At 54.2% G+C, this 23,659-nt stretch overlaps 1 protein-coding gene across 2 annotated transcripts in view; it reads left to right on the top strand.

Moving 5' to 3' along the window:
• MYH7B (myosin heavy chain 7B) overlaps nt 1-23,659 on the top strand; it is a 52,119-nt gene that overhangs the window by 13,440 nt on the left and 15,020 nt on the right. For both annotated transcript variants that reach the window (XM_048820658.2, XM_048820657.2), the window contains 17 exons: nt 2,218-2,310; nt 3,297-3,360; nt 3,471-3,569; nt 4,989-5,092; nt 8,740-8,878; nt 9,620-9,738; nt 10,805-10,954; nt 11,272-11,442; nt 12,144-12,323; nt 12,421-12,553; nt 13,775-13,851; nt 15,352-15,439; nt 16,196-16,313; nt 17,000-17,123; nt 17,751-17,887; nt 18,982-19,237; nt 20,083-20,325. In XM_048820658.2, the coding sequence (XP_048676615.2) occupies nt 2,218-2,310; nt 3,297-3,360; nt 3,471-3,569; nt 4,989-5,092; nt 8,740-8,878; nt 9,620-9,738; nt 10,805-10,954; nt 11,272-11,442; nt 12,144-12,323; nt 12,421-12,553; nt 13,775-13,851; nt 15,352-15,439; nt 16,196-16,313; nt 17,000-17,123; nt 17,751-17,887; nt 18,982-19,237; nt 20,083-20,325 (2,295 nt within the window). The remainder of the gene's footprint in view (nt 1-2,217; nt 2,311-3,296; nt 3,361-3,470; nt 3,570-4,988; nt 5,093-8,739; nt 8,879-9,619; nt 9,739-10,804; nt 10,955-11,271; nt 11,443-12,143; nt 12,324-12,420; nt 12,554-13,774; nt 13,852-15,351; nt 15,440-16,195; nt 16,314-16,999; nt 17,124-17,750; nt 17,888-18,981; nt 19,238-20,082; nt 20,326-23,659) is intronic.

Below are 23,659 nucleotides of genomic sequence, written 5' to 3'. Positions count from 1 at the left end.
TGTTTGTCTGGGTGTTTCCTATGGGGGCCATTTTTAACCCATGATGTACGTTATCGCTGGCTTGGAAGCGACAGACTGGCTGGTCCTGGGGTGACAAGCGAAATCAGCTCACCGCTAGCCTCCCTTCTCCCAAGCCCCCCATCAAACAAAACCATCCAGGGTTTGTGGGCTGCAGCCTCTCTGCTCAGGGGCAGGTAGCACAGCAAGGACGCAGGGGAGAGGTCAGCACCCCCTGAGCAGTGCTGCTCTCTCCTCCTGCAGGGGGCGCCACCAAACATTTCCAGAGTGCTGGGCAAAGCAGGAACTAAGTCATGAGCCTATCTGCTCTCATGCACCAGAGGGTCCTGACTGGTGCAGTGTCCTAATAAATCCCCCAAGTTCTATAAGCGAGTGTTGCAGAACTTAGCTACCGCACACGGGGCTTGGGAGACCCAATTCACTCAGCTGTCTGATGTTCTTCGAGAGGAGAGGTGCTAATTAATAATAATTAACAAGGGATACACCGCCCCACGTGCAATATAAGGCCACATAGTGTGGGAGAGCTGCGAACAGGATACCCAAGTGCCTAGCTCCCAGCCCTCTCATCTGTCCACTAGAGCCGGCCACATGCTTGGGCTCTGCCCCTAGTGTTTATGGCTCAGTGCAAGGAGATGTAAGGGTCAGAAAAGACAGAGGGACTTACTCTAATGAGAGCCTTTGAAAAAAGAGTCTTTGGTCCAACCCCAAATACAAAACCTAGCCCCCAGCTTTGGAGTTTCCAGGCAATAGGGTTAGACTAACATTCAAACACTGAGATACACTTGTTTGAAAGGCGGGAGCCCGACCGTCCCAGGGATCTTTGAGGCTGGATGATATTAGAGAACAAACTGAAAGCTAGTGACAGCTTTGACTCTGGAGAGCTGGCTGCTTCCCTGTGACATGGTCTTACCAGCAGCACTCAGTGCTGTAGTTCTGGACCCACACCACCACCTGGGGAAGCTGCAGTAGTAGTTTAACGTAGCTAGGACTCCGACGTTTGAAGACACAGTGATGAAAAACACCAGCGCGCTGTCTCCACTGCGGCTTCCATTGCTGGTGACTGTGGTGGAGCAGCACCCGTGGAGAATTACACGTCCTGGTTTCCTGGTGCAGGCAAGGCCCTGCATCCCTTTGGCATGACTAGGGTGTCAGGACAGCCTGAGCGTTTGGGGGGCTCTGCCTAGGTACTCCTGGGCTAGTCAGCGTACTGCTTGGCTGTATCTGGAGCAGTCGGTAGGAGTCAGATGATGAATCGAGTAAATGGACTGTAGCTTTCTGGAAACATTTGGAAAACACACCGTACCATCTAGAGAGACAGTGGCTAAGACACGGTGGTGTGGTGTGGTACAAAGTTATAATACCATGGTATAATTGCTAGCGTGCTGGGCTCTGTGAAGGAAACATGAGTGCTAGTCCCAGCTCTGATTTTTCTATGACTTCACCACTCTGTGCCTCAGTTTCCCCTCACACCCTTTGTCTGTCTTGCGTAGTTAGGCTTTAAGCTCTTGGGGCAGGCACAGTCTCTTCTGTGTGTTTGTACAGTGCCTGGCACACTGGGCTCCTAGATGCTACTGGCATACAAATGTAATAACAAGAACATGAGTCTGGGGCAGAGGCGGTGCTGTGAAGAGGCCATCAGTGAGTTCTGAAGCTCCCCCCAGCCAGTGTCTATAACACTGTACCCCACATCCCACCACCTCTCTGGGGAGAACGGTTCTGACAGGCGTTTAAAGGAAAACTCACCTAGGAATGTTACAGAGGGTTGTTAATGTCTCTTCCTGGGCTATTTCCTGGACCCTTTCGCTTACAAAGGCAGGTTTTCTCAGTACCTCAAGCCCTCCTCTCCAGGCCTTTATAGCTTTGGCCCTGTCACAGAGGACTCCCATGTACAGCTGAGCTATTAGCCCAGACCTTTATAGGCACCACTCACAGGGGAGGAGATGGCCACAGAATTCATGGCCTCAAAGCCCAGCTCTGTTCTCCCCAATGTTAATTAAAAATACGACGTGCCAGGTAGGAAGGCGCCACCCTGGAGACTAAGGCCTTAAGGGAAGCGAGTGAGAGTAGCGGAGGCTTGAGGTACACAGCACTTCCCCCTGCCCTGCGTCCTGCTGCCCCTTAGCTGCATCTGTAGCAACAGAGCCACTGTTACTAATACCACAGGCACAAGCTGACCCATCCTTTGGCTGCATTTTCTAGGGTACCCTCGAGGATCAAATCATTGAGGCCAACCCTGCTATGGAAGCCTTTGGCAACGCCAAAACCCTGCGAAACGATAACTCCTCGCGCTTTGTAAGTATGCTAGGAGGATGTGTTTGTTAATACACAGGGTTTATATTTCTAGAGGCAGCAACGCTCAAGTTATCGATACCCATGCCTGTGTGAGGTGGCCACAGATATCCAGAGCTAGCTTTTACATAGGGAACAAATCATTGCCAGAACTAGCAACTCTCTCTTCTTTAGATGGGTTGGATGTAGGGCCAAATCCTTTGCTGCTGTAAAGCAATGCCACTCCCTGGTGTTAACTGCCCAGGCTAGTTCACTGAGCTGTGCCATTTAATTTACACCAGCTGAGGATCTGGCCCTAAAAGGTGAGGCTGGAGTTAGGGGAGGCCCAAAGTCCATCTCTGCTTGGATCAGGCTGTGGGTGATGACCGGCAGTGCCACGAAGGAGCCTGGCACAAAGGGAGAGCTGGAAGTGCCAATGCTGGGAGGTGCCTCAGTGGACCGGTGGTGCAGTGTCCCCTTCGTCGAACCCTGGCCCTGTGTTTGGCTCAACCAAACGCCTCGTTCCCATTTATCTCCATAATAATGCGCTGGAGGCCACAGTAACATTCTTGGTCCTCTCTGGATTCCCCGATGCACCAGGGGCCTGGGAGTGTCGTAGGGTCTCCTGAGCTTGATCAGCAGTAGCAGGCCATGACTATACAGGTAGTTTGTGCTGCAGACCCAGCATCATGCAGCTCTGCCCAGGAGCCAGGGGCTGTCAGGGGCCATCTGCAACTATCCTCTGAGTGCTGCAGGAGAGCACAGCCACATGGAGCAACGCTCAGGGGGATGAGCCCCCTCTGAGCCAAAAGGGACCAGCACAGGCAGAGAATTTCACCCAGCCACCTTGTATTGAGCCCCAAGGTTGTGTGACATTAGCATTTGGCAGAGAACAGACAGACCCTTAGCCTTCCCCCGCTGTCTGATTTGTAAGAGCTGCCCACCCAGGACAGCAGCTGTGCCTGCCTTAGTGCCTCTGTCCAGCCTAAGTATTTATCTCCTTCCCTTAGGGCAAGTTCATCCGAATCCATTTTGGCCCCTCAGGGAAACTGGCCTCCGCTGACATTGATATCTGTGAGTAAGCAGCCTTGCGCAGCTGCTAATTCAACACGCTCTTTTTATGCCCTGACACTGGATCAGCTCCGGAAAAAGCCCAATCTGGTTTTTTTTCTGTTTGTTTCTAGACTTGCTGGAAAAATCCAGAGTGATTTTCCAGCAACCCGGTGAGAGAAGCTACCACATCTACTACCAGATCGTGTCTGGGAAGAAACCTGAGCTCCAAGGTAAGCAGCTTCAAAGCAACAGGCCCAGGGGAAACGACAGTGTAAACACATCTGGCCTGGGCAACCACAGCCCCTGGTGAAGTCAGTGCCTCACAGGGGGAGGGAGCCCAACTAGATGCCTTGGAGGAAGGGTGCTGGGGGCAGAGCTGTCGTTACTCAGCACTGCCCTCTGGGACCTCACGGAGGGCCCAGAAATGATCCCAACTGGCCCTGCCAGGCTCTGCCATTGAGCCACCTCTCAGGCACTGAGCAGGGCTGGGATCCAGGGGCCGCGTGACAGGAAACCTTTCCGCACTGGAGAGATGCTTGGCAGAGCCCCTGGCGTGATAAGCTTCTTGGCTGCCGCCTGTTGAGCCTGCTGCTGGATTGTGAGCAGCACCTTATTAGGCAGGTCTGGAGAGCCGGGGAACAGTAATCTTATCTGGGGGTCACGAGGGCATGCACAGCCACTTCTAAATCAGTCTCCAGCCCAGCAGCCTTCTGAAGATAGCAGAAGGGAGCTGGAGCTGCAGAAGAGATGGGCCTCGCGAAGGGCTGCCGGGCCTGCTGGAGTCAGCCCCACACGCCAGTCCCATCCAGGGAGCTAGAGCTGAGGCAACAGACTGGAATGGGCTGGGAGTCACACCCAGCCATGCTTCCCTCTTCTGCCCTCAGCCACCCAGCCCTCCCCCTGCCCTGCCCACAGAGACACAGCATGCGCTGCTTAGCCCTGGGAACTGGGCACCAGCAGTACATGCCACAGTGCCAGGGGGCCAGTGCTGCAGGGAGGGGGCTGTATCCGCAGCCGTGCGATGGGCACAGTGTGGTGTTTATGAGGGCCTGGGCAATGAGACCAGGGGGAGTGGCAGGGCACTGGCGTGCTGGGGCATTACCAGGACAGGTGGAGCAAAGGCAGAGCAGGGTAGCTCTCCACTGCTCTTTGGCAGCTGCTGCTCAGCAAGCTGCCGGAGATGGCAGCGCACGGCCCGGGGCTCCAGCTGAGCCTCCCCAGGAGCAGTGGGTTTTGTGGTATGCGCCAGGGCCAGCTTCATGGCGCATGTTGCACTATGGGCGAGCCCGGGAGAAACCAAACATCCCACTGCACTTAGCCCCTGCCCGGAGCACTGCCCTCCACCCTCCCTGCGGCTCCAAGGGGCAGGGCTCCAGCCAGCCTCCAGCTGCCTCCCGATGCCTGGGGTGTCCACCTGGGAGCCCAGCCCTCTGCCAGGTTTGCAGGTCCAGAGCTCAGCCAAGGGAGGGCATGTCCCACGGCAGAGCCTTGGTTACACTGGGCCCTAGGGCTCGTTCCTGGAGCTGTGCAGAGCATTAGGCCCCTCCGGTCCTGTGCCAGCCTTTCCCGTGGAGTCTGCTCTGGAATGTAAGTCAGCAGGCAGAGGAGCCGACCGTACCTCACGCCCGTGCTCTCCCTCCTGCTCCCAGATATGCTGCTGCTCTCCCTCAACCCCTACGACTACCACTTCTGCTCGCAAGGCGTAACAACAGTGGACAACCTGGATGATGGCGAGGAGCTCATGGCTACAGACGTACGTACCTGTGAGACAGAGAAGGGGAGAGGCCTGGGAAGAGGGCAGAGGGGAGAACGGCTTCACATGCTCCTGGACTGAAATGGGGCCATGGCCCAGCTTTGCTTAGACACCGCTGAACTCTGCTGATGTTTTATTAATAATCACCCTGTGCACATCTCCAGCCCCTGCCCCGCAAGGGACCCCGAGGTTTGCAGACATTCACTCCCCAGCTGTCCCCCGCAGTGAGGGAGAGTGCATTCTCAGCCCCACTTATAGACTGGAAAGCAAGCCACAGCATGGGTAAGGGCCATGCATGGCAGTGTTTGTCGTTCCTATCACTACGTACCCAGAGGGGGTCAGTCCCATGCAAACGGTCAGTGAGACACATGGCCACCAATGATGCACACAGCCCTAGACATGTAGGAGTGAGCATCTCGTTTTGAAAACTACAGAGGCTCAGTGACAGAACCGGGAATAGAACCCGGAGTCCTGGCCCCTAATAGGGGGGCTGCTGGTGGGTGCTCAGCACCCACCGTTTTTCCCCTGTGGGTGCTCCAGCCCTGGAGCACCCACGGAGTCAGAACCTATGACGGATACCCCTCCAGGGGAGGGAACCCCAGTTTTAGGAAGAGATGGGTACTAGTAATAGTGGATTCAGTTATTAGAAATATAGATATTTGGGTTTGTGATGACAAGGAGAAATGCCTAGTGAATTGCCTGCCTGGTGCAAACACCTAGACAGACTTATAGGTAGTGCTGGGGAGGAGTCAGTGGTCATGGTACATGTAGGTACCAGTGTCTTAGGGAAATATAGGAGAGAGATCATGGAGGCCAAATTTAGGCCGCTAAGTAAGAGATTAAAGACAAGAACTTCATGGTAGCATTCTCTAAAATGTTTCCTTCCTTTGCACAAGGCCAGTAAGGCACACAGAACTGCAGGGTCTCAATGCATGGATGAGACAGTGGTGTGGGGAGGAGGGATTTAGGTTGATTAGGAACCAGGGAACCTTTTGGGGAAGGATTGGCTTATAGAGGAGGGACGGGGCTCCACCCAACCCAAACTGAACCAGACTGTTGGCATGTAAAATTAAAAAGGTTGTAGAGGATTTTTTAAAGTAAGGGCTGGGGGAAATCCGACAGGTGTGGAGAGTACACAATTTGCGTGGGGATGTCTCTTAGGAATGAACTGATTAAATGGGGAACTCTATATCCTAGTAGAGAGGATAGGAAAGAATCTGGTAAAGTACAGGTAGGAGTCAGTGAGGAAGAGTCAAGTGTAAAAGAGTCACATTTATATATAGCACCTGAAGGCAAGCAACTGATTATTGACAAAATGTACAAGTGCTTATATACAACTGCTAGAAGTCTAAATACTAAGATGGGTGAACTAGAGTGCCTGATATGAAATGAGGCTATTGATATAATAGGCCTCACAGAGACTTGGTGGAATGAGGATAATCAATGGGACATAGTAATACCAGAGCTTAAAATATACAGGAACAACAGAGCAGGCCGTGCTGATGGGGGATTGGCACTATATGTGAAAGAAAGCAGAGAATCAAATAAGGTAAAAATCTTAACTGAATCAAATTGTACCAAAGAATTTCTATGGATAGAAATTCCAGGCTTGAATAATAAGAGTATCGCAGTAGGAATATACTCCTGACCACCTGACCAGGATGGTGACAGTGACCGCAAAATGCTAAGGGATGTTAGAGAGCCTAGAAAAGCAGAAAGTGCAGTAATGGGTGATTTCAACTATCCTCATACTGACTGGGTAAATGTCACCTCAGCAGGTCAGAGAGAAACTCCTAGACATCATAAATGCCTGCTTCTCAGATCAGCTAGTCCTGACACCCAGCAGGGGAGAGGCAATTGTTGCTTTCATTCTAAGCGGAGCACAGGATCTGGTCCAAGAGGTCACTCTAGCTGACCCACTCTGTAGCAGTGACCATAATGTAATTCAGTGTAATATCCATGTAGGGGCGATAATACAAAAAACCCCCCACCATGGTAGCTGTTAACTTTAAATGCTTTCAGGGGAACTACATACAAATTTGGACGCTTGTTATATGGAAATTAAAAAGAGCTGCAAGCAGCATGGGGACTATTTAAAAACATCATCATAGGAGCTCACACTAAATGTATACCCCAAACCGGAAAAAATGCTGAGAGGACCAAAAGACTGTCACCACAGCTAAACAGCAGAGTAACGGAAGCCATTAGAGGTGAAAAGTGAATTTTAGATCCTAGTAAGGAAAATAGGGAGGACCACAAACTCTGCCAGGTTAAGTGTAAAATTATAATAAGACAGGCCAAGAAAGAATTTGAGAAGCAACTTGCTAAAGACACAAAAACTAACAGTAAGACATTTGTTAAATACATCAGAACAGGACCCCTGCCAAACAGCCAGGGGGGCCCACTGGATGACCCAAGTGTTAAAGAAGCATTCAAGGAAGACAAGGCCATTGTTGAGAAAGAAATAAATTATCTGCATCAGTCTTCTCTGCAGAGGATGTGAGAGAGATTCCCATACCTGAGCCATTCTTTTTGGGTGACAAATCTGAGGAAATGTCCCAGATTGAGGTGTCACTAAAGGAGGTTTTGGAACTAAATGATAAATTAAACAGTAATAAGTCACCAGGATCAGATGGGATTCACCCAAGAGTTATGACAGAATTCAAATGTGAAATTGCAGAACTACTAACTTTGGAATGTAACCTATGGCTTCAATCAGCCTCTGTACCAGATGACTGGAGGATAGCTAATGTGATGCTATTTTTTTTAAAAGGCTCCAGAGGTGATCCTGGCAATTACAGGCCGGTAAGCCTAACTTCAGTATCAGGCAAATTGGTTGAACCTAACGAACAGAATAATCAGACACATAGATGAACATGATTTGTTGGAGAAAAGTCAAAAATTCTCTTTTGTGAAGGGAAATCATGTCTCACTAATCTATTGGCATTATTGAGAGTGTCAAGAAGCATGTGGACAAGGATGATCCAGTGGATGTAGTGTACCTGGATTTTCAGAAAGCCTTCAACAATTCCCACATCAGAGTCTGTTAAGCAAACTAAGCTGTCATGGGATAGAGCGAAGGTCCTCTCATGGATCAGTAACTGGTTAAAATGTTGGACCCACCCTACTCGAAGTGTTCATGTTGCCAACACTCACAATGATGTCATGAGTCTCTCAGTATTTAGTTTTTCTCTTAAAGCCCCAGCTCCTGGAGTCATGTGATTATGTGACAGTCTAAGCTTTTCCTTCCTTCCTTCCTTCCTTCCTTCCTTCCTTCCTTCCAAGAAGTGAGTTTCTAGCCCTCAAGGTTGCAGAGAAAAGATTGAAGATGTGTCCCAAGTAAAGGCTCCAAAACCAGACACCAAATGAAAATAGCCCCCAGTTTATGGTGTCTAAGGCAATCTCATGATTTCTCAAGGCCTGTCTCCTGATTTTTGATCACGCGGGGTAGGCCATGCTGCACAGGGGATGCGATATGATGGGGCATGAGAACATGCTGAGCCTGCAGAACCTGGGACCACTGGGGAGTTTGGAGAGCCCCTTGTGGGTGCAAGTCAACTGCCAAACTCAGGTCTCTGTTCGCTGGTGGGGGGGTGGGTTTGCTGTGACAGTGGCTAGGCTTACCCTCGCTGCCTGTCACCCCTCAGCATGCCATGGACATCCTGGGCTTCAGCAATGAAGAGAAGTACGGCTGCTATAAAATAGTGGGCGCCATCATGCACTTCGGCAACATGAAGTTCAAGCAGAAGCAGCGGGAGGAGCAGGCGGAGGCCGAAAACACTGAAAGTGAGTTTGCCCCATGGCCGAGTAGGGCTGGGGCAAGCTTTGCTGAGCCCAGCAGGGTGCATGAACTCCTTCCACAGCTGTATAGGAAATCCCAGAGCTGGAGCAGTGAAACAATCCCCGTTAAGTTTCCCATTCATCTGCCCTCCATCCCTTCCCTTTCCCACATTCCTCTCATGTGGCAATGCCTATTGACTAGGGGCCATGCCTCCCACAGTGCTCAGAACTCCCCACAGCAGCCCTGCCTCTCTGAGCATCTGTTTGGTGCAGGACACTGTGTCTGCTTCTGTCAAACCAGCTGCCCTGTGCAAAGATTTATTGTTCTCCCTTATTGCATTGTCCTCTCTCAGCACAAGAGGGCAGAGAAAGGGCTGTGCAGGGAACCTTAGCTTAAGCAGTTCCCGATATTTGAGCACAGCAAAGAGAATGTTGATCTAACACAAAACGATTCCCCTACGTCGTTAAGATGGAGCAAATCTTCCTAGACAGAGATTCTCTGGGTTGGTAATACCTCAGAGAGGCACATGTGCAAAAATCGCCAGATCCCAAAAGCCCCCTACAACCCCTGGAGAACACAATACAGACACTGCCCGCTGGGGAGGTGGGCAGACTACAGGGCATTTGGGGGCTAGTGAAAGCCAGCAGAATTAGGACAGCATCATCTCAGCCACAGAACCCTATATTTTTTGTCTTGAGTATGCCCATCGCCTGGCTGCTTCCTCATGGTTTGATGATGTATTCCAGGTGCTGACAAGGCCGCCTACCTCATGGGAATCAGCTCAGCTGACCTCATCAAAGGGCTGCTCCACCCCAGAGTGAAAGTAGGAAATGAATATGTGACAAAAGGTCAGAACGTGGAACAGGTGAGTGTGCTGGGACTGTAGTGTCCTGCCTGCATTTGTTACCTAGAATCCCTTGGCTTTGTGCCCTACAGGAGAGCGATGGATTTGGGTGACGTTCCCAGTGCAGGGCCCTTAGCTCTGGAGTTCTCCCCTCTGGTGGCCCCACAAAGTCTGAGTTTGGGAGCCCCAAGGGCATGGTGTAAGCTGAGCCTGCTGTTGCTGGCTTTTAGCAGCTGTCTCGGTTATTCATTGCTAGTGTGACGTGGAAGCAGGGAGTGTGCTGGCTTGATGGCCAGATATTTTTGGCCATTGCATTTTACAGTGATGGGCCAAGGCTGGAATTTCAATTCGAACCCCTTCAATTTGTGGAGGGTTTAAGTTCAAATCCCTGGGCCCTGTGGTTTGGCCTGGGTTGGATCCACACACAAGAGGGGCCTAATTTCTGTGGTTCTTGCTTCAACTGCAGCCCCTATCTCATGAGTATGTTGGCTCAAGATGGTGGAAACCTCCCCAGGACAGCAGCTCTTGTGAGATTCCCACTGCCGAGGGCGGGAAGATTGCAAGCACAGCTCATGAGGTTTCCGCACCCTCAGCCACACACCCAAAGCTTGGCCTGGATTGCGCACCCACCTTGCACACCAGCCTGGGAGTCACATTTCTGATCATTCCTATCTGAGTCGTGGGCCTAGGTTCCATCTTCAGAAGTGACTTACGCACTAGGGAGCCTGGGGGTCAGAAAGTCCATGGGGGACAGGCTCCTAAGTTACTGGAGTACTTTTGAAAATGTCACCCTAGATCTAATCTGGACCCCAGCACATCCCCAGCACATGGAGCTTCAGGTACACTTAGTCAGGAAAGGAGGGCACAAGATAAATGGCTGCAGGAGCACAAACACACGGACTAATTCAATAGCTGAAAATGCGAACGGCCCTTGGTGGGAGCAGCAATTCCCTTGGCTCTGTCTGGCTATTCCCCTTCCTGCTCTGAGAGTAACAGGTCTCCACCACCTCAGGCTGGGTGTAGACAAAATGAAACTAATAGGGAGCAAGTCCCGATGTAACGAGCCCTTTCTGGTTTGTGTTGGCAGGTGGTGTATGCAGTCGGGGCCTTGGCCAAAGCCACCTACGATCGCATGTTCAAGTGGTTGGTGACTCGTATCAACAAAACCTTGGACACCAAGCTGGCCAGGCAGTTCTTCATCGGAGTACTGGACATTGCAGGCTTTGAGATCTTTGAGGTGGGTTGCAGGGGTGGTGTGTACTAAACCGACTCAGTGCCATAGACACACACGCAGCTTTCCCACGGCTTCTGGCAGTTCTGCCATGAAGATATGGGTGTCTATGGAGAATGGAGCTCATGTATCAATTCATTTACCTAGAGTACACCCACCACAGCCCCCTGAGGACCAGAGTGACGATTCAGTCCCAGCTGAGTTCTTTTCCGCCTGCTCTGGAATGGGACCCCAGCTGGGCCTGTCCACACGGGCTGGGTGGAATCACTGGGACCAAAGGACGCTCCCCTTTGCTTACACAGAGGTTTGGTTTGTGCCTGTAGTTTAACAGCTTTGAGCAGCTGTGCATCAACTTCACCAATGAGAAACTGCAACAGTTTTTCAACCACCACATGTTTGTCCTGGAGCAAGAAGAATACAAGAAAGAAGGCATCGAATGGATTTTCATCGACTTTGGCCTGGACCTGCAAGCCTGCATTGACCTGATTGAGAAGGTAAAGCATGAGGCGTGAAGATGGGAGTCAGTGACTCTGCCAGCCCACTTGGGTGGCTCCGTGAGACAGGAGCGGGCTGTGCATACGGTTTGGCTGCACAGGGCTCTGATAATCTCTGTAACCAAGCAGCCAGCTGAACAATACCATTTGGCAGATCCTTTTATTACAGGGGGAGGATAGTTGGCTGCCGCCAGACTGAGCTGTAGGGCTGAGGGCTCTAACCGTTCTAACCGGCTTGCTGAGCCCTCAGTGAGTTCTGGATTTCACCCTGGCCCTGACTGATCAAGAGGGAAATGAAAAACAGGTCCAGGGGAGCGGGATGGCCTACTGATTAGGGGAACCCCAGAAGGCGGTGGGCTGGAGGTAATGGGGGGGGAGGGGGCTTTCCACAATAGAGTTTATCCTGCCAGTTGGGATGTAGGGAGGGAATGAGGGGAAAATGCCGTCACAAGGTGGTGACAGTTTGTCCCATGGCACATTCTCCCAGCACCTCTCTGCAGAGGCCTGACTCTCCTTCCCTGGCAAGGGCCTCAGCACCTCCCCAGCCAGTAGTGCAGAGCAAGTCTCCCCTGCAATTCAGCTGCTAGGATGGCTGCATTTGTGCCAGGGATTGGTTGGGGGCCGGGATTGGGTGGGGGCCTTTCTTGTCCTTTCCCTGCTGTGCCGAAGTCTGAGCGGCTCATGGGTATCCTTTCCTGCAGCCGCTGGGAATCCTCTCCATCCTGGAGGAGGAGTGCATGTTCCCGAAAGCCTCAGACATGTCCTTCAAGGCCAAGCTGTACGACAACCACATCGGGAAGTCTCCCAACTTCCAGAAGCCACGGCCAGACAAGAAGCGCAAATATGAGGCGCACTTTGAGCTGGTGCACTATGCGGGAGTGGTATGTCCCCCGCCGAGCCCTTCTCTTTCCCAGGCCTCTTGGGCCCTCTGTGCTGGGCTGCTGACCTGACCCGCTTCTCTTTGTCCTGTTGTGACAGGTGCCCTACAACATCGTTGGCTGGCTGGATAAGAATAAAGACCCCCTGAATGAGACAGTGGTGGGAGTCTTCCAGAAATCGCAGAACAAGCTCTTGGGCAGCTTATATGAGAATTATGTAAGCTCCTCCTCAGGTGAGCCATGGTCCTGCCCCGCTTCACCCCTCACCCACACCGTGACTTCACCTGGGAACACCTCACGAATTGCCCAGAACTGCTCTCTGCTGGCACCAGCAGGCCTGCAGCATGCGGTGACTCTGACAGAAGGCCATCATCAGGGGCGGATTATGGTTTTGTGGGGCCTTGGGCCAGAGCAAGTGGGGGTCCCTCCCCACCCCTTCTGCCTGCAGTCCCCCCATGTTCCTGCCAGGGAAATAGGATCGGGGCATGGGGGCACCCATTTGCCTGGGGCCCCCCAATTAGCCGGAGGCCCTGGGCACGGGCCTCATTGGCCCAGTGGCTAATCCACCACTGGCCATCCCCTGCTCACCAAGAGACCTAGGGTGCCACGCTGCACTGATTCCTGGGAGACCTGGATTTGACTCCCATACACAGTCTCTTGCTCCCTGGGCAATGGGGTGCTGCAGCTTAGTCCTGGGGAGCCCAGTGGGGGATGGTGTTGTAGGAGTGAAGGGGAATCCCAACAGGGAAAGCCGGGCAACACCAGAGGGGAGCAGAGGTTTATCCCGGTCTGCAGGTGTGATCCAGGGTACGTGTTGCCATTTCCCCCTTAACAGAGACCTGGCGCCCGGTGCTGGCCCGGGATTGCTAAGATCTGCATGACGGGAAATTCTGCCCAGGCCAGACTCACAAGCCACCTTCCATTCCCCAGTGAGGAGAGAGACAGGGGGACTCACAAACAGCTCTGCCCCTTAGTTAACGTGCTCACTGATCCAACACACACTTCCATTCTCCCTCCAACGTCCCTGCCCACACGCTCATGGGACTTCTGCCACCGCGTCTGGGCCCAACACAGACCCCCTCCGCCTCCTGCCTCCCGCGTCACACACCCCTTCCTCCCTCCTCACAGACCAAGTCCTTCCTCCTTGTACACCTTTCTCCCACCTCACACACCCATGTCCCGCCTCACGCACCCATTCTGCCCTCTTCACACACCCATTCTTCCTCCTTGCACACCCCTTCCTCCCGCCTCACACACCAAGTCCTTCCTCCTTGCACACCCATTCTTCCCCCCTTGCACACTCCCTCCTCCCGCCTCACACACTCCCAAGAGCAGGCCCGTGGCTCATCTAGGTGCACTAACATGGGACCCAGAGTCTTCCAAATGCAGCAGACACAACAGACCCCAGAGCAATACTTCACCGGCATCATGAATTTACCGTTTCCCTCCAACAGATGAGCCACCAAAGACAGGGGTCAAGGAGAAGCGTAAGAAGGCGGCTTCCTTCCAAACGGTGTCACAGTTACATAAGGTAAGAGCGAGACCCACACTCAGGGCAGGAGGGTGAAGACTCCCCTCCGAGAATCCATCCCAGCCCCTCACACAGCCCGGGGGCATCTCCCTCACAAGCCCCTGACGCTGTAAGAGACACAAAGACCCTACAGGGTTTCTTGCTGCGTGGGCGCGACAGGTCCTCAGCCCTAGAGCAGGTGCCAGCTCTGTGCCGGGTCGGGAAGAGTCTCAGCCCCCTGCTGCTAGCTCCTCTCCACGCTGCACTCGCTCAGCTAAGGACCCGTGGTCCCAGACGGAGAGAAAATGTCCCCCTTTGAGGTGGGGCTTGTGCCGCTGCTGAGCCCGCGATGGCGCATCTCCGCCTTTGGGAGAGCGGCAGTTAAGACTTGCAGTGATGTTTAGATAATGTATTACATGAACATCACTTTAAGTCTGTGCTACCTCTCTCCTCACTCTGAACTGCGGGAAGGACAGCCCTTGGCAGAAGACAATGAAGGTGGATCTTACGGGGCTCTGAACAGGGGAGGATTATGGAGCCGCCCTGCAGCTCTCCTGCCTTGGGAGATGGCTAGGGCAGATTGCTAGCTCAGTGCAGCACAGGGCCCTGAACCCCGTTCACAGCACTCACTCCGGGGGTGTCTCTGTCTCTGAGGCAGCCAGGGGGACAGCTGAGAACCAGACCAGACTGGGGTTCATAAGCCTAAAGCTAGATCCTGCTGGAAGAGTCTCGTCCTGCAATGACAGGGGAGCAGCAGCTGTGCCAGTCTTCATTGGCTCCAGTGTCAGATAGGGGGGCTTTCAGAGCTGAGGGTTCTGGGTTCAACCCACTGCGGGGACACTTTACTGGCCTTCTTCCTTGTGCATTGGGAAGGCCTATCTGCCTTAGAGACATGCTGCTGTGAGTGGGTCAATCTAGCTGCTGCAGGGTGTATGCTACTGAGAGCAGGGGGCTGCCTGGCCTAGGAGAGGAGGCAGCTTGGCATGGCACAAGGAAGGGCAGGGCTTCTGGGTGGCTTGGGCCATTGCTCAAAGGGAAAGGAAGTCCCAGAAACAAACATCACGCATCACTCATGCTCTGAGTGAGACGGGGGGACGCCTACCTCCCAGGTTGTGCCCTGTCCTTGCACTTTTCACAAGGAGCGTGGCTGGTGCGGGGGATGCCGGCGTGGCTGGCTCTCGTCTCCAGACTCCTGGGATCAAATCCTTCCCCAAGCTGCAAGTGAAAATGCACTTGGTAGCCCCTACCATGCATGGCAAACCCCCGTGGAGAATGGCACCATCCAGAGGCTGCTCAGGAGAGCCTCAAAGGAGTGCTGTGCCGAGCCCTCCCCCGCAGGCTGAAGGCCTCCAGGGCCCAGAGACCTTTCTATGGAAGCCGGGCTTAGGGTGTTGTTCCCACAGCCTTGGGAAGGTACAAAGACCCCTGAGGAGACATGGGGCAGGGGGATGCGAGGTGAGTGGTGACACCCGGCAGGGCAGAGGCAGCGTGTCCCGCCTCACCCTTGTATCTGTCCTACAGGAGAACCTCAACAAGCTGATGACCAACCTGCGGGCCACCCAGCCTCACTTCGTCCGCTGCATCATCCCCAACGAGACCAAGACCCCAGGTATGCAGCTGCAGGACTGGCCTGGCCCAGGAACGGGGCTGGTAGGACAGCACTCAGATTAATGGCAGCCCATCATTATCTCCTCTGGGCTGCGTGTGCCACCTGTTCCCACCAGAGCTCTGAGGATCCCATCCCCCACCTCTAGTCACTGCTTCCCAGCTAAGGAGGCCTGACAGGTGTCTCTCCTGGGCCCATGAATTCCAGCTCCTGTCAGGAGGGGTCAGGGGAAGCACTCCCCTCCAGATGCACCATGTGCCCTAGGGCTGCCCAGAGGGGCCACAGGAGAGCTCCCTGTCTCCATGAGCCCCTTGGATGCAAAGGTGGAAAGGACCTTTACAGGGGGTCTAAACCCAGAAGCAAGTGGGTCGCTCCTCAGGAGCTGTGGGTAAAACACCTGCGCTTTGTGGATGCTGCTCCGACCCCTCCTAGAGTCTCCTGGCAGGAGCAGCAGAGATGGAAGGCAAATCCTTCCCTAGCTATGCTGCGAGCCTGTGTTCTGCCATCACACAGGAGACACACATAGCACTGGCCACCCTCCAGAGAGCAGAGGGAGCCCAGGCCACAGCACTGGGTTTCGGTCCAGGCCAGCAAGTGGGGTAAACCTGTTATTAAAACAGGAGCCACGTGCAAAATCCAGGTCCAGCTGGAGGCTCAGCTTTCAGTTCCCCAGTCCTGCTGGCCATGGGGTTTGGTTCAGGCCATAGCCTGGTCGACGTGGGCCCTGTTGACACAACCCCTGCCTTCTCTCCTCTGCAGGAGCCATGGACGCCTTCCTGGTGCTGCACCAGCTGCGTTGCAATGGTGTGCTGGAGGGCATTCGCATCTGCCGCAAAGGTTTCCCCAACAGGATCCTCTACGCTGATTTCAAGCAGCGGTAATGCCTCCCCTCTCTCTCCCCTGGCTGCTGGGGATTAGCTCAGGCAGGCGGCAGATCGCCCCAGGCTCCGCTTTGCTCCCCACCGCGTGGGGGTTCATCTGAATCCAGCATGTGCATTGCTCCTCTGCCACTGGCCCTGCTGTGCATGGTGCCTTCATCCTGCTTCCCAGCGCAAAGCCGTCCGAGATTCCTGGATACGCCTGGGCTAACGTGGATACATCAAGGTCTCGTGCTGCCCTCCCCCAAATGATGGTGTTCGGCGTGAGAGGCCGGAGCCCAAGGCAGAGGCTGAATGTCAGTCAGGGGCTAATGAGGCTCCCCGCATCAGATGCACAGAGCCCAGCTCAATTCCCTCCCTGCCTCTGTGAGCTGAGCTCGGAGCTGGGTGGAAGTGTAGGCCCAGGCACAATTGGCAGCCTGCTGGCCTGGCTCTGATCCTGGCAGTTCAGCCCCATGGTGCTTGTATCATGCAGATCCCAGCACAGAGGAGGCAGCTCTGAGCTGGCCAGGCATGCTACGTACCGGTGCACAAGCCAGCACGCAACCTGTGCCATGGTGCTGCCGGTGTCTAGCGTGGCCACAGCACGTGTCGCACAGACATGTTCCTGGCTGGGTCCCTCTTTGCGTGGGGTTAGGGGGAGCTACCAGCTCGGTGCTATGGCCCCTCTGCTGTGTCTCTGCAGCTATCGGATCCTGAATCCTGCTGCCATTCCTGATGACAAGTTTGTGGACAGTAGAAAGGCCACGGAGAAGCTGCTGACTTCCCTGGAGCTGGACCACTCCCAGTACAAGTTTGGTCACACCAAGGTGAGAGGGGAGGGCAGCTGGGCTCCCGCAGGCAGGGAGGGAGCTGGAGCTGGGTGGTCTGCCCTGAGGATGGGACTCCTCCTTGGAGAGCTGCAGGGAGGGGAAGGGTGAGAGTTCCCAGTGCTCTTCTCCGGCTCCAGCTCACTCTGCTCTCTCCAGGGCTCATCGCCTCCAGAGGTCTTGCTCCAAACCCCACCACCCCAGCGCTGTCTGGACTAGGCCCTCCCGCTGCAGGTCCCTGCCCTGCCTGCCTGCTTTTCCACCCGTGGGAGGAGGCAGGGTGGGGGTGGCTCAGTGCAGCAGCTGGAGATGGGTAGCTAGGGAAGGGCAGAGAGGCAGGCTGGGAGGAGGTCCAGCAAGGACCCCCTTTCCCCAGGGTCCCATCACCCCAGATCATGTTGTGGTATTTGAGTCGCTGGCTCAGAGCTCCCGTAGGCCCTGCTCTAGCAATCGGGGCACACGTCACCGAGCGGGCTGTGGAGCACTGGCGATGTGAGTCCACACCAGGCAGTGCTAATGACACATACTCAGGCGCTGAAGAAATGGTGTCTAGGGGTCTGATGGCTGCTCAGAGAGGTTCGGGTGCCCATTGGTCCCATAAGCTCGCTCTTATTCCCCTCCTTGCAGGTGTTTTTCAAAGCTGGTTTGCTGGGCCATTTGGAGGAGATGCGAGACGAGCGCCTGGCCAAGATCCTGACGATGCTGCAGGCCAGAATCCGTGGGCGGCTGATGCGCATTGAGTATCAGAAGATGATCAGCCGGAGGTAGAGCAGCTAGAGGGGCGGCCTGCCCTGCCAGCACCGCTCACCCTTTGCTGTCCAATCAGAGCAGGCAGGGATGAACCTCCCATCACGCCCGGTTGGTCAGACAAGTCCAGGGGCGGAGCTGGATGGAATTCCAATGAAACCTTTGCCAATCAATCAAAATGGAACCATTTTGTGGAGATGGTTTGATGCTGCTGAAGTTCCAGCAGAGCCCTGCCTGGTTTCGGTGCAGCTCGCCTGCCCAGCTCCTGGGCAGCCTGCCTGGAGGGCTGATGGGGAGCCAAGAGCCTAGAAGTCCCAGCTCCCAAACTCATGGCTCTGCGGCAGCTCCGCCTGGCAGCCTGCCTGCAGCTCTGTTCCCTTTTAAGGAGAATTTCATTCCAAATCAGAATGAAACCAAATTTTGAAATACAACGTTCTTCCATGGGACAGAATGCCCTTTCCCCTGCCCTGCTCCACTCAGGGGGGTCACTTCTCCCATTGCTGTACAGGCAGCAGTGCAATCCATGGGCTTTATTACTTCTGGTGAGGGAATGGAGACTGTATAAGGCAGATCAGTTTCCTCTCTGGGCTGCTCACGCTGAGTGGTGGTGGATTTTCCAGGCGGCAGGCAAGGAAAGCATCCCAGCATGTGTGTCAGCTGTATTGCCCGGGGAGTGTTTTTCCATGGCTTGCATGACCATGGCTTGCAAAGGGGGACTGGGAGGGGCCTGGCAGCAGGAGACAAAAAGCCATGTCCCCATATTTGGGAAGTCTCTTACAGTCAGTGTGGAGGGCTCGCTAGGGATACACTGAGATAGAAACCCCTGGGAGGGTCAATGCATTCCAGGCCATGGACCAGACCTGAGGCCATTGTTGACCCTTCTGTTGCTGTACATAAGCACCATGCAATGGTTGGGCAGTCCCGGGAATTGCTGCCGCAAGGGCCAGATACCCCAAAGAGCTCAACCCCTGACATGCACCTGACATACTGAGCTGTTGTGAAAACCTATCTCCGCACCTGCCAGCCAAGAAGGTGGTGTTTGTGGGGTGGGAGCAAGCAGGGAGTCCTTGAGCATCACAGTTTGACTGAGCCTGCCCTTCTCGTGCCTCAGGGAAGCACTCTACACCATCCAGTGGAACATCCGCGCTTTCAATGCTGTCAAGAACTGGTCCTGGATGAAGCTTTTCTTCAAGATCAAGCCTCTGCTCCGGTCGGCGCAGAATGAGAAGGAGATGGCCACCTTGAAGGAGGAGTTCCAGAAGCTGAAGGAAGCTCTGGAGAAGTCAGAGGCTAAAAGGAAGGAGCTCGAAGAGAAACAAATTACCATGATCCAGGAGAAGAATGACTTGTCTCTCCACCTTCAAGCTGTAAGCCCCGTGTACAGCTCCTTGGCAGGGGAGATGTGGGTGTGGGTGGTGAGAGTGCGGGTAGGCATGGATATACCCCGCCAGACAGGTCAAATGTAATACCACAAGCGAGAATGGTCCCTTAGATGGGAACCACTAGCCTTCTGGCCCCTTGCACCCGAGAGGGCTCAGAGAAGGACCTGACACTGTGGACAGGATTGTTCAAAGGAGCGAGGCTTGGGAATGGAGAATTTCTAGGTCACTGCTCAGTCTGGTCTAGGGCACCATGGTCCAGTGTCATCTGCTGGCCATTCAGAGGCCGGCATGAAATGAGATGGAAGGCCTTAGTCCAGTGCTGAGCAAATGCCCGTCTCACAAAAAGTCCCATCATAAGGGGAACCCTTGTGTCAGGGCAGAGACTGAGGAATGAATGGGCTGCTCTGCAAAGGTGACCCCACCAGAACAGGCTGCAGCACATGGGTGGGACGTGTGAGTGTCTGCTGGCCAAGCTGTGCCTGTTCCCTGGAGCGCGGTCTCCAGGCACTGTCAGTCCAGCACCTCCCATCACCCGATACACCTGAAGCAGAAGGACCAGCATCAGCTTTGGCAGCTCTCCTGTTCCTCTTTGGCCCTAAGGGATGGGAAGAGAAAGGATGGGAACGTGCCAGAAAGAAACATCTGCCTTCTTCCTTCCATCTGCCTGAATGGCTTGTGCTTGCTCTCTACATTAAGTGAAGAGCATCAGCAGCTAGTGTCCAGGAGAATGAGGGTGTAGTGATCTCTGCCAGGGGCTAGGACCCCTGACTGGATGGTAATATTTCCTGGGGGAAATGGATGAGCATGTGTTTCCTTATGCACTCTCCCAGGAACAAGACAACCTAGCTGATGCAGAAGAGCGCTGTGACCTGCTGATCAAAGCCAAGATCCAGCTGGAGGCCAAGGTGAAAGAGCTGACGGATCGTCTGGAGGACGAGGAGGAGATGAACGCGGATCTGACCTCCAAGAAACGCAAGCTGGAGGATGAATGTGCTGAGCTGAAGAAGGACATTGATGACTTAGAGATCACGCTGGCCAAGGTGGAGAAGGAGAAGCATGCCACAGAGAACAAGGTAACAGGCACCGCATGTGAGAGGGGTCACTGTGCAACTGCTGCAGCCAGTTACCGGGGGCTCCACAGAGCTCTGTGGCTACACTCCCGATGGCTTCCCTGAGTGTTGTGACTGCTGTAGGAGCCCAGGGACCTGCTCAGGGAGAAGAGGCTGCTGTTAGGGTGTGAGAGGAAGGGCTCAGTCTCTGGCAGGGCTGGCCAAAATGCAGCGAGGCTCTGTAGAAGGTAGTGTCTGAAAGAGCAAAAACCTCCCTGGCCCCAGAGCATTGCACAGTCTGTGCAGCAATAAGTGAAGCCGGGGGTAATGCCATGACTTTCCACCTGCAAAAAATGCCTTCAGTTTTGCCTGGTGTAGCTGGTGAAAGCGTTGGAATAAGAAGCAAGCCCATGACAGACCTGCAAGAGCAATGGGGCTACAGGCAGTAATGGTGACAGTGACAGTGAGGATGCTTGACGGTGATGGAGGTGATGAAGGCGGTGGTGGGGATGGCAGTGGGTGTGATGGTGGTGGAGATGGTCGTGGTGCCTAGGGCAGCCCTCGCTGGAAATGCCAAGGTCAGGACAGGCTGCAAAAGGGAGAGCAGATACTACCAAAGACTGGTGGGTAACACTGAAGTACATTCATCAGTCACAGACTGTGCTTCTGATTCCCCACACTGGTTATCAAGAAGATTAAAAAAGAGAAATCACACAGCCCCCTTTATTGCATTCCAGTTCTCTGGCTCCCAATCGGCACCTAGGTCCAGCACAGTGAGAAGTTATTTAAAAACTCTGCTCACTATACAAAATGTTCTTCTGAACCCTAAAGGGCCAGCCACATTGCCAGCTCAATATTAGTTTGGCTCTTACCCAAAATACCATGTTGCCAGCCAATCCTTTAGTGTCTAAAACTAAGAGTTTGTTACAGGGGTGGGCAAACTTTTTGGCCTGAGGGCCACATTGGGGTTGTGAAACAGTATGGAGGACCGGGTAGGGAAGGCTGTACCTCCCCAAACAGCCTGGCCCCTGGCCCCCTATCTGCCCCCTCCCAGACTGGCCCCCTCAGAACCTGCGACCCATCCAACAGCCCCCTCTCGGGTCCCCCCACCCCTAACCACCCCCCAGGACACCACCCCCTATCCAACCCCCCCTTATCCCTGTCCCCAGACTGCTGCGCCCCCTATCCACAACCCCACTCCCTTACAGGCCCCCCAGGACTCCCACCCCTATCCAACCCCCACTGTTCCCCGTCCCCTGACCACCCCCTCTCCCCCATCCAACTGCCCCTTGCTCCCTGACTACCCCCGTGGGACCCCCAGCCCCTTATTGAAACCCCCTGCTCCCTAGCCCCTTACCATGCCGCTCAGAGCGGCAGGAGCTCGCAGCTGCATGGCCCGGCTGGAGCCAGCCACGCCGTGCAGAGTGCTGGCGGTGCGGCGCGCTGAGCCTGTGGAGGAGGGGGGGGACAGCAGGGGAGGGGCCGGGGGCTAGCCTCCATGGCCGGGAGCTCAAGGGCCGGGCAGGACGGTTCTGCAGGCTGGATACGGCTCATGGGCTGTAGTTTGCCCACCTCTAGTTTATTACAAGGAAAAAAGAAAGAACAAGAAGAGAGTTGTTAAATGGTAAAGCAGTCAGATACATACAGAGACTTCAGAGACCATATATCAGGTTCTTAGCAGTATGGGTGAGTTTGCTGGCTTGAAAGTCCCTCTGGAACACAGCCACAGCTTGGATAGGTCATTCAGTCCTTTGTTCAGAGCTTCGTTTGTAGGAAAGTTACTCCAGTGGGAAGCAGGCCTGAAGACAAAATGGAGATGAAGCAGTTGTCTTTTATATTCTTTTGCCATGAAGCTTGTGCTGTGAAGCTTGTGTTTGGGACACAGAAAATACAAGCCTCATGGCAAAAGAAGGGGATGGAAAAAGCCTTAGAGTTCTTTGTCCATAGGCATGCCCCTACATTGCTTGCTGACTCATCAGGTGTATTCCCTGGCTTTTTCAATTGGTTCATTGTACAGGTGATGTCCCTTGATGGGCCATCAAGCTGGTTTAGTGCTGATGCCAATCTGTCTGGGGGTGTCACCCAGAAACACAGCACAAGATTGGAAATAGAGATATACCCTACATATCTATAACTCACGATACGAAGGTGATACAAACATATAAACAAGATTATCATATTTGGCAAATTATAACATTTTTGTAGATACTTTACACGGCATATCTAGCATGATTCATTGCAGTTTTAAAATATTGGTATCCATAGTATCATTAAGTGTCTCCCACATTCCATACAGCATCGCACATGGTGGTGATGGTTAGGAATGTGGTGGTGATGATGGTGAGGAAGGCGGTGATGAGGGTGGTGGTGAGGGCAGTGATGGTGATGGTGATGGTGAGGAAGGTGGTGGTGGGGATGGTGAAGATGGCAGCGATGGTGATGGTGGTGGAGATGAAGGCAGTGGTGGGGATGGTGAGGATGGCAGTGGAGGTCATGGTGAGGATGGTGGTGATGAGGGCAGTGGTGGAGGTGACGGTGAGGAAGGTAGTGGGGAGGATGGCAGTGATGGTGATGGTGAGGAAGGTGGTGGTGGGGATGGTGGGGATGAGGGCAGTGGTGGAGGTGATGGTGAGGAAGGTAGTGGTGAGGATGGCGGTGATGGTGATGGAGATGAAGATGGTGGTGGGGATGGTGAGGAAGGTGGTGGTGGGGAGGGTGGTGATGAGGGCAGTGGTGGTGGGGATGGTGAGGAAGGTGGTGGGGGGAGGGTGGTGATGAGGGCAGTGGTGGTGGGGATGGTGAGGAAGGTGGTGGGGGGGAGGGTGGTGATGAGGGCAGTGATGGTGATGATGGTGAGGAAGGTGGTGGTGGGGATGGTGGTGATGAGGGCAGTGATGGTGATGATGGTGAGGAAGGTGGTGGTGGGGATGGTGGTGATGAGGGCAGTGATGGTGATGATGGTGAGGAAGGTGGTGGTGGGGATGGTGGTGATGAGGGCAGTGATGGTGATGATGGTGAGGAAGGTGATGGTGGGGAGGGTGGAGATGAGGGCAGTGATGGTGATGATGGTGAGGAAGGTGATGGTGGGGAGGGTGGAGATGAGGGCAGTGATGGTGATGATGGTGAGGAAGGTGGTGGGGGGGAGGGTGGTGATGAGGGCGGTGATGGTGATGGAGATGAAGATGGTGGTGGGGATGGTGAGGAAGGTGGTGGGGGGGAGGGTGGTGATGAGGGCAGTGATGGTGATGGTGGTGAGGAAGGTGATGGTGGTGGAGATGAAGGCAGTGGTGGTGATGGTGGTGAGGAAGGTGGTGGTGGGGATGGTGGTGGAGATGAAGGCAGTGATGGTGATGAGGAA

This window comes from Caretta caretta, chromosome 13, assembly GCF_965140235.1.
Source record: "Caretta caretta isolate rCarCar2 chromosome 13, rCarCar1.hap1, whole genome shotgun sequence".
In the NCBI taxonomy this organism is placed as follows: domain Eukaryota; kingdom Metazoa; phylum Chordata; order Testudines; family Cheloniidae; genus Caretta; species Caretta caretta.
This window is presented reverse-complemented; position numbering and strand designations above follow the sequence as displayed.